Below are 15,453 nucleotides of genomic sequence, written 5' to 3' on the forward strand. Positions count from 1 at the left end.
CCGCTCCGCCTCTCCGGCGGGTTGGGTCATGTGACAGGCGGCAGCGCCAAGATGGCGGCGTCCTGTGAGGTGGGTGCGGGTTCGGCTCCCGGGCTGCGGGGGGGCGGTCGGCGAAGGCCGCAGCTCCTCGGCGGGACCCGGAGCTCACCCCGGCAGCGGCTCTCAGACGTTCCGGGGGCTGGTGCGGCCGCCATGCCCGCTGCGGCCTGTGCCCCGCAGCAGCTTCCTAGTAGCGAAGGCTGGGTTGCGGGTTGCCGCGGCGGAGGGGGAGAGGAGGCGGAGGGCGGCGCGGGAGGACAGGGCAAGGGGAGCCCGCAGCGCTGCGGAGGACACGGGAGGAGAGGGAGCAGGCAGGTGCTGCAGCGAGGTGAGGGCCACCGGGCGTTTGGGAGCACATCGGTGGGAAACTTCCCTGCCCAGAGCAGCCGGGGTGCAGATCATGAAACGGGCAGAAAATGCTTAATCCGGCTTGAAACTGGGGGCGATGGGTCCCGTTCGGTGGGTGAGGGAGCGGGAGCGCTGAGGAGCTTCATATCACCTGAAGGAAGGTGTGGAGGAGGGAATCGCAGCAGGCGCAAGAAAATGAGATCATTCAGCAGTGAAATACATCGTGTTGCAAATTCAAATGCTGCTGCATTAGAGCAGGAGACCTGCGTTTCATATGGTGAAATTCTTCCTTGTCTCGTAGCCAAGCTGGCAGGCTGCCTGCTGGGGGAAGCCGTCATGTGTCGTTATTGATGCAGGAGCTGGGTTGCAGCCTTAAAGTTGCCAGATGGAGTGGGACGTCTTTTTCAGTCTTTGGCTAGCGTGTGGTATTTACCCTGCCTCTTCTCAAATAAGCCTTACGCTTCCCCCTTCCCTGTGCTCAGAAACAATAAGGAGCGGGACCTCAAAACCATTATTGGTCATAGGTGGATATTGCCCATGCCAGTTCTGTTTTATTGACTATATGACTAATTCTCCTGTTCTGTTTAAATATGAATTGGGATGGCAAAAAGATTACACTTGGCCTGATCTAGCTGTGTAGCAACAGTAAATGTAATGAAGTTGTTTGGCAATCAAGTATTTCAGGCTATTTGAATAAGGATGCCAAAAAGCAATCTGCTAATAATTAAGAGTTTTCAGTACAAAGTCATAAATAACTAAACGCTCCAGACCCACGGCGTAAGGCAGTTTGACGGTACAAACTTTAATAGTTACCCAGTAATGTTGCTACTAAGATCTCTATCGGCTTTCTAATCTGGTGACACCATTCAACACTGGATGAAAACCCAAACCAGAACTTTAAATAAACTTCTAGCCTTCCATGAGGGAGCTAGTGTAGATATTAGTAATGAGACTGGGGGAAGCAGAATTTAGTAAGAGTTTACTACTAATCAGCTTAAGGGTAGGCCAGAAAGGATGAAGCAATCCCAAGTTTCAGCTGGAGATATCATATCCAGCAGGGACAATACAACTGGATCAGCCATTCTATTGCCAACAGAAGTACGGAAACGGATACCTTCAAAGAACCCAAGAGAGATGCCAGTATAATGGCATTGGCTTCCAGATGGCTAAAACATAATGTCAAATTATGGATAAGGAGAAATAAAGGTTGCCAGAAAGTAATAAATGCTGGTGAGACTTGCACAATGTTTGAATGCCCATAATACTTCGAGGAAGATAGGATATGATTTAACTTAACAGAGGCGTTAGGTGCATTGCTGATTATCTCAACTGTTTGTCTTATAGTCCAAAAGTGTAAAGGAAAGATTAGTTTGCAGTGCAGCTGTCATTGGCTGTGAGCCTTGATTCAGAGAAGGTGAAATGCTGTAAATGGATCAAGAATGTCTTTGGTTTACTTACTCTTGAAGAATTTGAGGAAAATAGTGCATACCAGAGGTTAGTTAAACAAATAACTTATAAATTAATGATGCGTTTTTGGGATGAGACTTGCTGATATTTGTCTAGTGTCATTAATGACTAACATTAAAATATTTTGCTTATTGATATAGATCTAGAGTCTGTAAAAATAGGAGTGTGGGATTCTCACTTGGAAAATGGGAATCAAGATATCTGACAGGGGGAAGAGGTTAAAGAAAAATTAAGCTAATACCTTTCTTTAAAGATAAGGAAGAATAAATCAGACTCATTTACTCACATATGAAGCTGTGTAACGGTTAAATCATATGGTTACCACACATCCTAGAGTTAAACAGAACATTGGCAATATGTCAAGATGGACTAGAAGCATATTTTAGAATAGGTATCTTTGCAATGAATATGGCCCAGCAGTGCTGTAGATGTAAAACAAATTAAGCTGCCTGATACTAAGGATGTGATGAACATCCTGTCATGGCCGCAGGCAAAATGATTTCTGTTCATTTGATTTTTCTGTGCTCAGATTTCCTCTTTAGCTTATCGTGACAGTTCTGGTAATAGATCGAAATTAGATTAAGTATGCCATTTGACAAATTTTTTTACTTATTGTGATGTTTTCTTTCCTACTTCTATTGTAAATAGTGTATTATAAAACACCTGCTGCAGTAGTGGAAGTATTCAATCATAACGTCAGTAACAGAAGGAGAGAGAGGTACGTAGGGGTTTTGCACAGCAGTGGGAGAAGAAATATTTAATAAAAGGAGAAACGTTCTGTAAAACTACAGTGAAAACCCATACAAAATTAGGTTCTAAAATTATCTTTAACCTTCTAATTAACTATATTTCAGATTCACAGCATCACAATGAAGCCTTCTGGGAATGTTTATGGCTTGTTTGCTTCATATTTCAATTCAAAGACACTGCAACAGAAATATTTAAAACTGCATCTGAATACCCCAGTATTCAGTGGTTCACTTCTGTCACTGCAGGCTGACTTCTCTGCTTCTCAGAGGGGGATATCAGTTTTGGCTGAGCCATTACCTCAGTGGTTTTATTTTTTTTTTATTCACCTGTGTGTTGACATTAACAGTTGGCACATAATTATCAGTTTAAATTGAGCTTAAGAACAAAACAGCTGTGGAAGCTTCAGCTTTTCTAGTAGTTGCTTTAATTGTTTGCTTTTTTTTTTTTTTTTAATAGGAATTGCAGTAGCATGAAAGGGAATTCTTCCTAATGGACAACTATTGAGCCCATCGGGACTCCTGAGAAAGATTTTGAAAGCTTGAGCCACATCAGACTGGAATCATGTTAAACAAGCCAGTGCTGGTGGAATCCCTGATCGTGTTCATCATCGTTCTCTTTGTGCACGCAGTGGTGTGGGACCGGTATTCCTGGTGCGCTGTCGCTCTCGCCGTCCAGGCTTTTTATGTCCAATTCAAATGGGACCGTCTGCTGCAGCTGGGCGGGGCTGTATTCCAGTTCCGTGCAGCAGCGAACAGTGGCCTCCTGCCAGCTAGCATGGTCATCCCCTTGTTGGGGATAGCGATGAAGGAGAGGTGCAAGTCTGCTGGCATTGTGTACTTCGAACGTTTTGGCATAGTTGTAGCTTCCACTGGCATGCTGGTTGCTCTCTTTCTGTCTGTAATAGCGGTTGGCATCACAAAACCTGTGCCGACCAACACCTGCATACTTACTGGTGTTGCTGGCAGTATAATTATCTATACCATGAAGCACTCTTTGACAGTTTCAGAAGTGATAGAGGTCCTAGAAGTGCTGCTAATTTTTGTCTACCTCAGTATGATCTTGCTGTACTTGTTGCCTCGATGTTTTACTCCAGGAGAAGCATTGTTAGTTCTTGGAGGTATAAGTTTTGTTCTCAATCAGCTCATTAAACGCTCACTGAATGTAATCGAGGGCAGAGGTGATCCCATAGACTTTTTCCTTCTGGTAGCAGTTGTTGGAGTTGTTCTTCTTGGGCTTTTTTTCACTGTGCTCTTCATTTTCATGGATTCGGGTACGTGGATCTCCTCCCTGTTTTTCCACATGATGACAGCAGTGCTAGGCTTAGGGGTCATCATGCCTTGGCTGTACCGACTGATCCAGAGGAACCCTTTGTTCTGGCTACTCCAGTTTCTGTTTCAGACACAGACAAGAGTTTACCTTCTTGTATATTGGACCTTTTTGGCTGCTTCAGCATGTGGCGTGGTTTTCTACCAGAATGCTAAGAGATCATCCGAATCTAAAAAACACCAGGCCTCGACTATAACCAGGAAATATTTCCATTTCATTGTTGTAGCTACTTATGTTCCTGGACTAATTTATGACCGCCAGCTTCTCTACGTTGCTGCAGTACTGTGTCTGGCAGTGTTTATCTTCTTAGAGTATATTCGGTACTTCAGGATCAAACCATTTGGCCAAACCCTTAGGCATTTGCTGTCTCTCTTCTTGGATGAAAGAGACAGTGGACCTCTAATCTTGACTCATATTTATCTCCTCCTTGGCATGTCCCTCCCAGTATGGTTGTTCCCCAGATCTTGTGCTCCTAAAGGTACCTTGTCTGGGGCCGGAGCACTGGTCCCCTACGCTGGGGTACTGGCAGTAGGGGTAGGAGACACTATTGCCTCCGTTTTTGGTAGTACAATGGGGGAAATCAAATGGCCAGGAACAAAGAAGACCGTTGAAGGGACGATGACAGCTATTTTTGCTCAGATCATTGCTGTGGCTCTTATTCTGATCTTTGACAGCAGTGTGAATCTGAACTCCAGCTATGCCTGGATTCTGGCATCTGTGAGTTTAGTTTCTCTTTTGGAAGCTTATACTACCCAAATTGATAACCTGCTGTTGCCTCTCTACCTCCAGATAATGTTTATGGCTTAGAAGCACCTCCAGGAACAAAGGTTTCTTCCTTTCTAGAGAAAAGTGGTAGTAGACTATGCACTGTAATGAGTGCTCAAAGCTGATCTAAACACTGCTTTTGGTACAGCAGATAAAATTGTTAAAAACAGAAATGAAAGAGACCTATTTAAAATAAAGGGTTTGTTTTGTCCTTGTTTTTTCCCCCGTTTAAAACAGCATGAGTTGATTTATGTTCTCACAAGAACACAAATGCGACTTGTAAACTGGATTATTAAACACAAATGCTATTTTTATGTTTCTTCTGGGTGCTCAAAGGCAAAGGAGGTAGAGGAAGAAGAGGTAAGTCAATGAGAGAGGAAAAAAAAAAGGCAAACCTCTCAGGATTTTGCCACCTCTGTGTTGCATCAGAGCCAAAACTCGTTTTACTGTACTGAGCCCTGCCGCCTTGTATTACTGCATATGCACCATTTGAAGCACGTTTTATAAGGAGGGTGGCCACCGTCTACCCAAAGTGAATACGACCGTCCCAACGAATCCAGTCACTGTCAGCACGAGCCATACTAATGCACTGTGATATATGAACACAACTTCAGATTCAGTAGCTGTCATAGCTCGGTTTATCTGGGGCGGGTGCGGGAGGTTTGAGAATGTAAGAGACCATTTATTCCAAACAGTACTAACGAGAGTTGCGGTTGTAGCCCTGGAGACTTATGCAACAAGAAAAATGTTTTATCTTCAAGATTTTAATCTCTAAATTCATTTGGAATAGTATTCAATATAGGGGAAAAAAAAACTAAGCGAAGTCACAGAGAAAACTAATTACACATTAATCAGGAAAGCAGAAAATCTGTTGAAGTCAAACTTTAATACTATTGCACTTTTCTACTTTTCACATTTTTTCAGCTAGATGTTTAATCAAATAATTTATGAAAATGCTTCTATCAACAAATCGAGTAAAGCCATTGAATTCTGTCCATTTGATTAAAAATTATAACTACCATTTTGTGGCCAAACCCCCCCATAATTGTTATGTATTAAACACTTCTCTATTGACAATCTATTCTTGCCAGTTTGCCAAGCGTCCATTAGAACAAGGCACATCAGCATGTGTCCTCCCTGCCTCTTCCCTTCCCCTAAGAAGCGGCCAAGCAGAAGGTTTGCATCCCAGGATTCTTGTTTGCAGGATGGAGTTAGCTTCTGACACTTCTTTTATTCACTTTTGGGAACGGTTTTGTACAAATCCAAGGTACCCTACGCAATACTGTCCTGCAGCCCTAGCCCTGAGACTGTCTCGGGAGCGAGAATAAGACTGGGGGTGGGGTGAAACTAGTGCTCTGGGCCAGCAAAATTGGCCCCAGGATTTAATATTGCGTTCGTCCCTGCAACAAGCCAGGACTCGAACAGCCGAGAGGCAGCGTTGCCCAATTTACACACACACACACGCGCGCAGCCCGCCTGGGCAGGGCTCCTGAGAGTTGATGCTGCTTTTCCTGAGGTTGTCAAAATTCTCCAAATTTGGTTTTGGTTAATAATGCAATAAATTGTCAGATACTCTGCAGGAAACCAAACTCAATAATTGTGCTAGACTGAGTTTCCTTCACATTTAACTGGAAATCCTGCAAAGCCAATCCAGCTTCTTGCTGTTGTTTATGCATTTGAACTAGATGGTTTTACACGCACCGCTACCTGCAATGTGCAATCAGAGGACTCTTCTAAATTATTACCTCTTCTAATGCAAAGGCACGGGAAGAAGCTTTAGCTGCTTCCATCACAAGCCACAGCCTTCACCACTAACGTCATAAAATAGCACCAGAGTTACAGCAGTCCCTTTCCCTCCACCCCGCTGACGGCTTGCGAACTGTAGGGAAGGCAGGGGAGGGCAGCAGCTGTGCCTGCGGGAACTTTGCTGTGCCTGCGGGAACTTTGAACTTACTGCTGTTGCCATTACCCAGTTCCCTAATTCCTGGCCAGTCCTCTCTGATGAACCCTTTGCTGCACTGACCCTATTCTGCATTGCCCAGCAAAGCCCAAAGGGCTGAAGGGAAACTTCTTGCCATAAAGAAACCAAATTTGACTATTTCACATCAAACAAATGCCGGATACGGCAATATACTTCTGAAAGGGATGTGTCCGTAAGAACGGGGGCTCACTCTGCCAGGACTCCGAGCAGTCTTAAGGTTACTACGATGTAGTTAGTGCGTTGGTGATACCGGGCTCGTATCTCAGGGCTGCCACTGCACCAGTGCCAGGGAAATTACACCTCCACGGCTTCTGCTGAGTTTAGGATACAGGCTTGAGCTTGCCTCGGATGCAACTTAAATTTCCTAACATTCCTTAGGTTTCACCTTGCTATAAGTTCATTTGGTTTTGTTGGGGTTTTGGGAATAGTAATTGTTCTTGTGCACATTGAGAGTTCAAACCGGTCATCAGGCAACTTAGCGCTGGCCCCATCGGTTGGGAGAAGGTCACACTGTCTTCCTCAAAGAAAAGATGAGGGGGGATGAAAAGGAGAATTTATCTTTTTTTATTTAAATGTCAGGAGTCTCACCAGGGTCTTTTGTTTTCATAATTTCAACACGAATCTTTAAGAACTGTAATATTTTTAATCAACACACCCAGAGATCGCTCAGCTACAGTTTGCTAGAAATACTTAGAAGATTGATTATAAAAGTAGACTTCCTGCTTCATTTTGCCCACAACAGGATTATTTTTAATCACAAACAGGACAGAGACCTAAGGGTAAAAGTCAGCCATCTTCACATGACACGTTCACCTGCGTTGCTGGCATCGACACAGCCAAGAAACGCACTAGACAAGCTCTTGACTTAGAAAAAAATACTGAGTATCTGCAAAGAGAAATACTTCTTAACTGGTCCCAGTCAAGGCGCAACTGTTTTTAACACTCTATTCTCAAGACTGAAGAAGTTTCCTTACCAAAAGGACTGGGCGACTATTCTCATACTAGTAGGGCTCACGCTGTCGTAGAAGCTTCTGTCTAACGCAGGTGTATTCAGCTGTGCCAAGGGGCCTTGTTCTGGGAGGAGGGTAAATTAATCTTGAGAGCTGATTGAGTGAAAGTTGTATTTAAAGGGAGCACGAACGAAGGATCAGAAAGGAATACTGATCAGCTATTGACTCCAGAAGCCAATCGCTAACTTCAAGTGTAGAGCGATGGAAAAGGCAGTTCGGGAGTTGGCTGGAGCCTAGGAAGTAAGGAAGAGGTAAAACCAAAACTTCAGAGGCTATTCCAGCTCTACAGGTATGAAATCAACGCTAACGGAGGCACTACCAACGGAAACTGTGGGACGTGCAAGGCCACCAATAAAAGTTTATCCTGGCTATTGCATTGAAAAGGCTTTAGTTTCCTCAGCGGCTTGACAGGATGGCGACCTTACCAGTTCTCTTTGCTCCAGCTGGTGTCTTTGGCTTCCATCACATGGAAGGTGAACGCGTGGCGAGAAGACTCCGAGCTGTTCAGTTCACTCTTATGGACAACTTCACCGTGGATGAGAATGAGCCCACCTGTTTGAAAGAAACATCTGTGCTGCTTTTTTCAAATTGTGAGTGCTAGCTTTAAAAGTTGAAAGTGTTAAAATACAATTTTAGCTCTCTTGTTTTTCTTGAGCTGTAAAAGCAGGCTTGTTTGGAGGTTGTTTTTACCTTTAGTTATAGGCAGAGGTATGAACTGGCTGTTATCGTAGGCCGGCTCTGACCCGACAAACTCTACACATGTTGAGGTACCTGAAGCTGCACGAACCATCCTCCGGGTAATTCCACCTGCAAATCCACAGAAGAAGCAACCACACAAAAATTAAACAGCTAGCTACATTCTGCACAGCAGAGGAACGATATCTGTGATTTCTCTTGGCAACGATAGGAACTTTATTATTATAGTATATTCCATTTTTTTGTATAGTAATTTGGGTGGGTTTTTTTTTCATTAAGCAAAGATTTAGGATTTTCCAGCTGTGGCAGAAACTGATGAACAACTGCCTTTTGTTTGCCTTTCTGGCTCTTTCTGTGCATTGCAACATAGCCCTTTAAGGAACGCAGTCGTACGCTTATGCAAAGCCAAACTTTGGTCCATTTCTCCTTTCTGTAACAGCAGAAATTGCAATCAGAGTGCAGCTGACTCCAGAATTTGAGGGATGAGTGCCTTAAAAAAAAAAAAATAAAATACTTAAGAGCACTATGATTACACTCACTGAGTGAATACTTAGGTAAGCAACAGTTTAAAGCTGATTAGCGTGCCCTAGGGGCAGTGGAAAACCAAAAACCATGCTGGTAATCCAATAGTGGTTACACACACAGCAGCTACCATCGCTCACAACAGCCGTTACACGAGTCTGCGCTGATCCGCGTTCGTCTGTGTATTCCCCTGGGACGCTGACTGTTCTCCGATGGCTTGGATGGTGTCCAAGGGATCCTTGCATAGACTTGGAGGCTTTCCTTGTTTAGTGAAACTCAGACCAATATTTGACAGTTCTGTGTGTCTGTCTGTCTGTCTGTGTGTCTGTGTGTGGAAGAGGGTTTTTATTCCCCTTACACAGGGCTGTCAGGTCTAAAAGTTTTATTGGCCAGGGCAAAAAAAGGGATCTTTGTGAAGGGGATGGAACCTGGAAAAGACACAGTTTTGTAAGTGGATTAAAAAATAAAAGAAAAAAAGAGTGATTTCTCAGTGTATTCCTACTCTGGAAGGCAGAAGGAGGGTTATTACTCTTTGCAGTCCAGATCAGACTTGAACATTTTCAAGGCCACAGCCAAAACTGTGGAAGGAGCACCAACACGTAGCAACGACCTGTTTCACTGCAGGAAGAAAGGACTCGGTAGTTTAAGACCTTCTTGACATTGAAGTCTTAAATCTCAGTGGCCTGGCAAGGAAGACTGAATCTTGCAGGGGAAACTTCTGAAATAATACTGAAGTGAAAAGAAAAGATTCAGGAGCAGTTTTAATGGTCCTCCCCTTAACGGGGTTTGGAGGAAATAAAAATTCGGGAGGACTGTCCTTCCTTGCCCCAGTACCCTGGATTCTTTGTTTCTAGGCTAGATATCAACTTAAAACTAAACACAGCAGTGTCAGTCATGTACACTATGTATTTTTTATTAAAAAAATGTTGTTATATTAGACTCATGTGATGGACCGGTGGCCAAGAGCAAAGTGAAGCAGTTAATAACCTGCTGAAAAACGTGGTTGTAGATTTGACGGAAAAACATGGTTGTAGATTTGACAACAGCACAGGGGGAGATCCCTGTAGGAAATAAAATCGTCCTTTCAACAAACACGCATAGTGCGTTTCTGCAGGCACTGTGCGATGCAGAGAACATAACACAGTCTGTGTTACCCTCCACCCTTCATCAAGACGAGGGAGCGCATTTCACAGCACGCACCAAACTACCGTGACTCTTACGGGTGTGAGAGCCAGGAATGAACCACAAGCAGCCGTTCTCCTGCCCGGCGTCCTCCAGGGCAATCCAGAACCCCAGGATTCTGCCCAGCGGCTCCGTGTGCAGGAAGGTGGCATCCTGGTGCGGGGTCACTGCAAGGAGACGCAGTCGTTAGGGTCTTTTAATGCCTGAGGAATCCAGTACCGCCAGAAGGACGGCAGGCTCGTTCTCCCTGACTTCTCGACCTGACCGACCCTGCCCACCCATCTGTCATACACATTAAATCTTCCATAAAAATACCGCCTTTCAGCATGCTTCAGATGTAAAAGTAGCTCTTTGTTCAAGTTGCATAGGATGTAGAAACATTTCTGGAAAATGTGGATGCTTTTTAATAATTTTAAGAAGGTTTGGACCACAAAACTCATGGGCTTAAGTCTGATTCTGAGCCTTTTTCCTGGTAATATTCCTTTCCTAAAGGAGTATTATCTGCAGTGTGATATAGAGATAATACAAATCTCACCTTCACCGCCAATGCCTGGTTGCTGCAAGGAAAGAAAGGCGATGTGTGAAGAGAAGAGTTTCACAGCTTCCCACCTAACAGGGTCCTATTTCTTGAGTGACAAGACGACTTGAAGTACCGTACCTTGAAGATATACATGCTTTGCACCACTACTGGTGTCTCAAGGCCTAGTTTTCTTCCCAATTCCTGCAAGAAAACTTCTCAAGATTTATGTTTGCTATTTTCTGCACGCTACAAAGCATCATTCTTTGAAGATATTTAAGTTTCCTTTTACGGGCAAAATGACTATCCTTGGGAGTCTAGAAAACTAAGATTAACTACTCCATAATTTATATTTTTCCCAGACCATTCTAGGAAACAGTTACAGCTTACCTGCACCTTGGAGGAGTGGGTGATTTGCTTGAAGACAGGATCATAAGCATGTAAAGCTAAGGGGGAAGAAAAGGCCCAGACTGACGATTTCATTAACAGAGGGGAACTTGGCAGCTCTCAATGATGAGCTGCAGAGACGACAGCCAAGCAAGATAAATTGCAGCCAGAAACTTTCATCCCTCCCAAGAGTGGATATACGTGGCTTATCACGCCTACGGTGATAGGACACCTGTAGATTTCTACAGTCTTCTTTAGAGACCAAAAATATAATCACTCACTGGCCACAAACTGCAGCTATATAAAAAATAGCGTATAACAGAGTGAACAAAAATTGAGTATTATCTGATTAAGTATTATATTATGCAAATGCTAACATGACAACCACTATACGTGACCCTGAGGCACACAGGTGAATCCACCCTTTAAAAACACAGTTCTTAAGACCTACCAAAAAAGTAATTACTGCAAAAATGAGCTAGGGCTTATCTATGGTGCCCTTTGCGGAGGGCCACAGCCCGCAGGTCAGAGCTGTTTGCGCACAGATGCTTGCTACAGCCCAGCTCTGACAAAACCGTAAAGCAAAGACTTGGAATCGTGCCTCCATCTCATCACGATCAAATTTGCCATGAGGACACACGACCGGGTCCAGCAGGGGCTGCTCCCGAGCAAGGGATGAGACTGGACTCGACCAAAAGGAGTAATTACAAAAAAATAAGTCTAGCGAAGCCTTTGGAATTGTTAAGTTGCTGAGTCAGCAGGCATCCACAGTTGTTTTCACTTCCCCTGGGGAAAAGCTGAAGTATAACAGAGTGGCAGGGGGCTGGGAGAGGGAGGGTGTTTTTCTGAGAAAAGCAAAGCACCGAGAACTCTCAGTACTGAATTTCCAAGTTTACTGAAGTTTAATCTGAACAAAGTTCATGTGTTTGGGTACGCAGTGAATTCTGCTCTCTTTTTCCATGTATTGTTTGAAAACAAAAGGGATCAAAATGCAAGTTCGGTAGCTGGGAAAGAGGAAATAGGTCAAACTGAAACCAGTAAGGGTAAAGCAAAGGTGCTGGTGACACCAACGGAGGGAGGGCAGCTTTGGCCTCGGCAAGCCAGCCCTGTACAGACACAGTTTTATCTGTACTGAACATGACCAGTCTAAGGTGGTAAATTTATTAGAGCAGTGTCTTACATGAGAGACAAGGGCTGAAGTCCAAACTTTCGCATGTCAGTGACTCTGAGCTATGCACAGCTCAAAACCCTCCTCGAAGGGTTTTTTGAAAAGGATTGTAATGGAAGATTTTTAAGTCCCTTGACAGCAGAGATTGAGGAGCAGCACAGGGTCAGCGACAGAGCGACCTGGGGAAAAGCAGACTGATATGTAGAAATCAAGTTGAAGAAATGCAGAAACCCAGAGTAAAACAGGCCGGGGTTGGAAGGACAGGAGCTGCGTGGCCACAACGGCGAGAGGGGCGAGGCTTGCGATATTTGATGCGGTGGTCCCCAGGAGGCACAGAGAAGCGACACAAGAGGGAAGAAGTCGCTTCTCTGCTCAGAAAGTTTTCAACTCATATGGCCAAGGTTATTTAGAGTGAATAGGTCTGGAGAAATCCTCATGTCTGAAAACCACATCCCTTTTGTCCATCTCTCTCAAAACCCCATCCTTTAAACATACCGTGGCCAATCTTGCTGATGGATTTCTCCTTTGGAATTAGAAAGTCACCTGCAAAACAAAACCAGAATTTAACATTGTTTGCAAAGCAGGAATCGTCCCTAGAGCTGGGAACCGGCCCCGACCCCTCCCTCAGCCTTCTCCTCTCCCTGCCCTGTGGCTAACTCAGGCCAGAGCTTACCTCTCTCATCCAAAACGCCTTTCTCAAAGAAGAATCTAATCTTGTCTCCACTGGTTAGGAAATAATCCGAGCTACCCTGCCAGGGATAAGAGCCCAGTAAAGATAATGTCCTTGTAAAAACATAAATGGACCTTTGATCAAGGCATTAATACTCACCTGCATCTTTTTCCCATCAAGCCGCAGCATAAACAAAACGCAGTCAATAGAAATCACTTATACGAAGGCTTTCCACAGTACTAAATCTCCCGGCATTGATTAGGACTTTACAAGAACCTCTCACATAGAGGCTGCCCTTGCTTTTCTTTTGCTGGCTGCCTGGAAAATAACCTGTCTTCTGTCTGCAGAAGACATACAAGGCGACCCGAGAGAGCTGCTTGTGGCTACCAGGGGCTGAAAGCACAGCAGAGCCACACGCATCCTTTCCTCCTTCACCCTCTGATAAGACCACCACCAAGCATTTGTAGAAAGCTAGAGAGCAAACGCCTCTCACAGCGTTATGTTCAGTTAGAAGAAGCAGTCGTGTTCCCCCAGAGTGAACCCTGAGCAGCTATTTGCCTTTTCCCTTTCTCCTTCCAGCGCTTCAACGGGGACGGCCCTGCCCTTCTCGGTACCTGCGCCCGGAGCTGCTCCTCTTCCTTGGTGGAGAACTCGGTGCGGCAGTGCGGCGGCACTTCCATCTCCGCTATGATTCTCTGAATCTGGTTCCTCATGCTGTCACACTCCTCTGCGGTGAAAAAATGCTCTAGGACAAGGAAGCCATCCTCGTGGAACTGGAAGAGATGGGGGGACTGCTCTCCTCCAGAGTCCTCAGGGGAAGCAGCACAAAGCAAGGGAAAACAGTTCTGGCCCTTCGCTGTGCCTCAGCTCAGTGTGACAAGCATCCCAACTTCAGCTCTGCAGCTGGACAACCTGCTCTTAATTTTTAATTTCAGGAGAGGTTTCTATTGTAAAAAATATAGTTCATTAACAGGCTGACATTCCATGCGGTTAACAACAACGTATCTCAACCCCTCAGTCCACAAAGCAGAGCAGATATCATTGCTAGAGCCTTTGTGGCTTAAGGATATCTTATCTAAGATGTGTGACCAACAACTATTAAATTAAGAAGCCTTCTAACACAGTCAGAGCAGTCATACCTGGATCCCAAATAAGGATGAGATTCCTTTACAAGCTGCAAAGCATTGTTTTCTCTAAGGGAAAAATCCCTGGGTGATTTCTCACGGTTGACTACACAGTCCCTTACAAAGTGAAGTGAACTCTGTTGGCATTGCTGTTTCTTTATATAGAATACCCTGGAGATTATCCTTTGACAGGCAGATTTCGACTTCACGGGTGAAAGCTGAGCAGCAGAGACAGAAGGGCATGAGAGAAATTCCTCCAAGAGCTCTGCAGGACAAGTTGCCCTCTGGAAGAGTTTGTAGCCACGACAGGGTCCTCACACACTCAAAATGAATGCAATACAAGAAGCTGAGAAGAATATAAAGTGTTGTAAAGCAGATCTTTGCTAGACCTGATCACGGGTTCGCTAGAAGCAACCACGTCTTACACGTAGCGTCACCTTGCCTGCACTACAGACGTGCTCCTTCCCGGGGGGCAGCTCCTTACCTTTTGGATCTGGTGCTGGGTTACAAACGCCATCAGAGGCAGAAGCTCCCAGGATCCCACCAGCAACACCACGATGCCACCCCGGCTCCGCGGGGCCGACTCCCCGCCTCTTCACGTGATCCTTTCCTCAGCATGTGATAACGGCGAGCGCCGGGCAGCCGGCCGGACCGTTGCGCAGCCAGCGGAGCTTCCCCGTGAGGAATTTTGTCTCCATCTCTGGCCATTTGTTCCTGGCGGGGACATTTGGGGCCGCGGAGTTTTGCTTTGGCTCTTGGTGCTACTTAAAGCGCACAGAAGCGTTCTGCTCAAGCGCGATCGCAAACTTGATTCACTACTTAACTCCAAGGAGGAATCACTGTTTTAATTAATAACCCAGGTTAAAAAAATAGAGCAGTTAAGCTGGTACACACAGTAAAACAAGATAAGGGAGGGAAAAATAAGATTCAAGTGGGATGAAAAGGTCTAGAAGTTTTGAAACAAGCTCTTTTTGCTCAATCAGCGAGTCCTGCCGGCGCTTCAGCACCTGCAAGGGACTCCTGGAGATGACAGATGGCAGGCTAAAGGGTGCTAAAGCTAAAGAGCTTTCAGTAAGGCTTCGGCAAAATTCATAGAGAACCCGTTATTTTCATTGGCAGCTGCTCTTTGGCGATGTACACCTTCTGCTGTTTCGCTGCTGTTCGCTCTCCTGCAGCTCCAAATGTGCGTGTAAATAAATGTAAACAAAGCCACAGTTCAAACCAGAGAGAAAAAACACAGAAAGCAGATCTGAAAGGCAGGGGAGAGCAAAGAGCAGACGCCAGCCCGGCGGCAGCGCTCCCCGCCAACACATCCTTCCCACCGCAGGGGAGCCCGGGGGAAGGTTTTGCTCTCCAAAGAAAGCAAAAAAAGCATTTGGGTCTTACAGGAAACACGGAAAACATCCTTTCAGCAGCACTCCACGAAGAAATACCCTTATGGGGGAGGTTTTATGCATCACTCACCTGGGGGGGGGGAATCAACAAAATGAAGGAGTGCAAA

The 15,453-nt window shown here is 45.1% G+C and overlaps 2 protein-coding genes across 5 annotated transcripts; one reads left to right on the forward strand and one right to left on the reverse strand.

Annotated features, from left to right (window-relative positions):
- Window positions 1-24: 24 nt before the first annotated feature.
- DOLK (dolichol kinase) lies at window positions 25-5,509 on the forward strand. Of its 4 annotated transcripts, none has more exons than XM_082327458.1 (3): window positions 46-69; window positions 2,503-2,572; window positions 3,061-5,509. In XM_082327458.1, the coding sequence occupies exon 3, from the start codon at window positions 3,166-3,168 to the stop codon at window positions 4,735-4,737; it is 1,572 nt and encodes a 523-aa protein (XP_082183584.1). In that variant the 5' UTR covers window positions 46-69; window positions 2,503-2,572; window positions 3,061-3,165; the 3' UTR covers window positions 4,738-5,509. The 4 variants fall into 4 exon arrangements, with proteins under 4 accessions (XP_082183582.1, XP_082183584.1, XP_082183585.1 ...); XM_082327457.1 differs by lacking the exon at window positions 46-69 and adding an exon at window positions 653-1,881; XM_082327456.1 differs by lacking the exon at window positions 2,503-2,572 and having other exon boundaries at window positions 25-69.
- PHYHD1 (phytanoyl-CoA dioxygenase domain containing 1) lies at window positions 5,505-14,650 on the reverse strand (the record flags this gene model as incomplete). The annotated part of the gene is made up of 12 exons (XM_082327871.1): window positions 5,505-7,919; window positions 8,112-8,238; window positions 8,377-8,493; window positions 10,125-10,253; window positions 10,622-10,643; window positions 10,745-10,807; window positions 10,994-11,049; window positions 12,654-12,701; window positions 12,832-12,907; window positions 13,443-13,573; window positions 14,437-14,562; window positions 14,605-14,650. 12 exons carry the CDS (start codon window positions 14,648-14,650, stop codon window positions 7,874-7,876), a joined length of 987 nt encoding a protein of 328 aa, XP_082183997.1. The 3' UTR covers window positions 5,505-7,873.
- Window positions 14,651-15,453: the final 803 nt, after the last annotated feature.

Source organism: Platalea leucorodia (assembly GCF_965183815.1).
Source record: "Platalea leucorodia genome assembly, chromosome: 15".
In the NCBI taxonomy this organism is placed as follows: Eukaryota; Metazoa; Chordata; class Aves; order Pelecaniformes; family Threskiornithidae; genus Platalea; species Platalea leucorodia.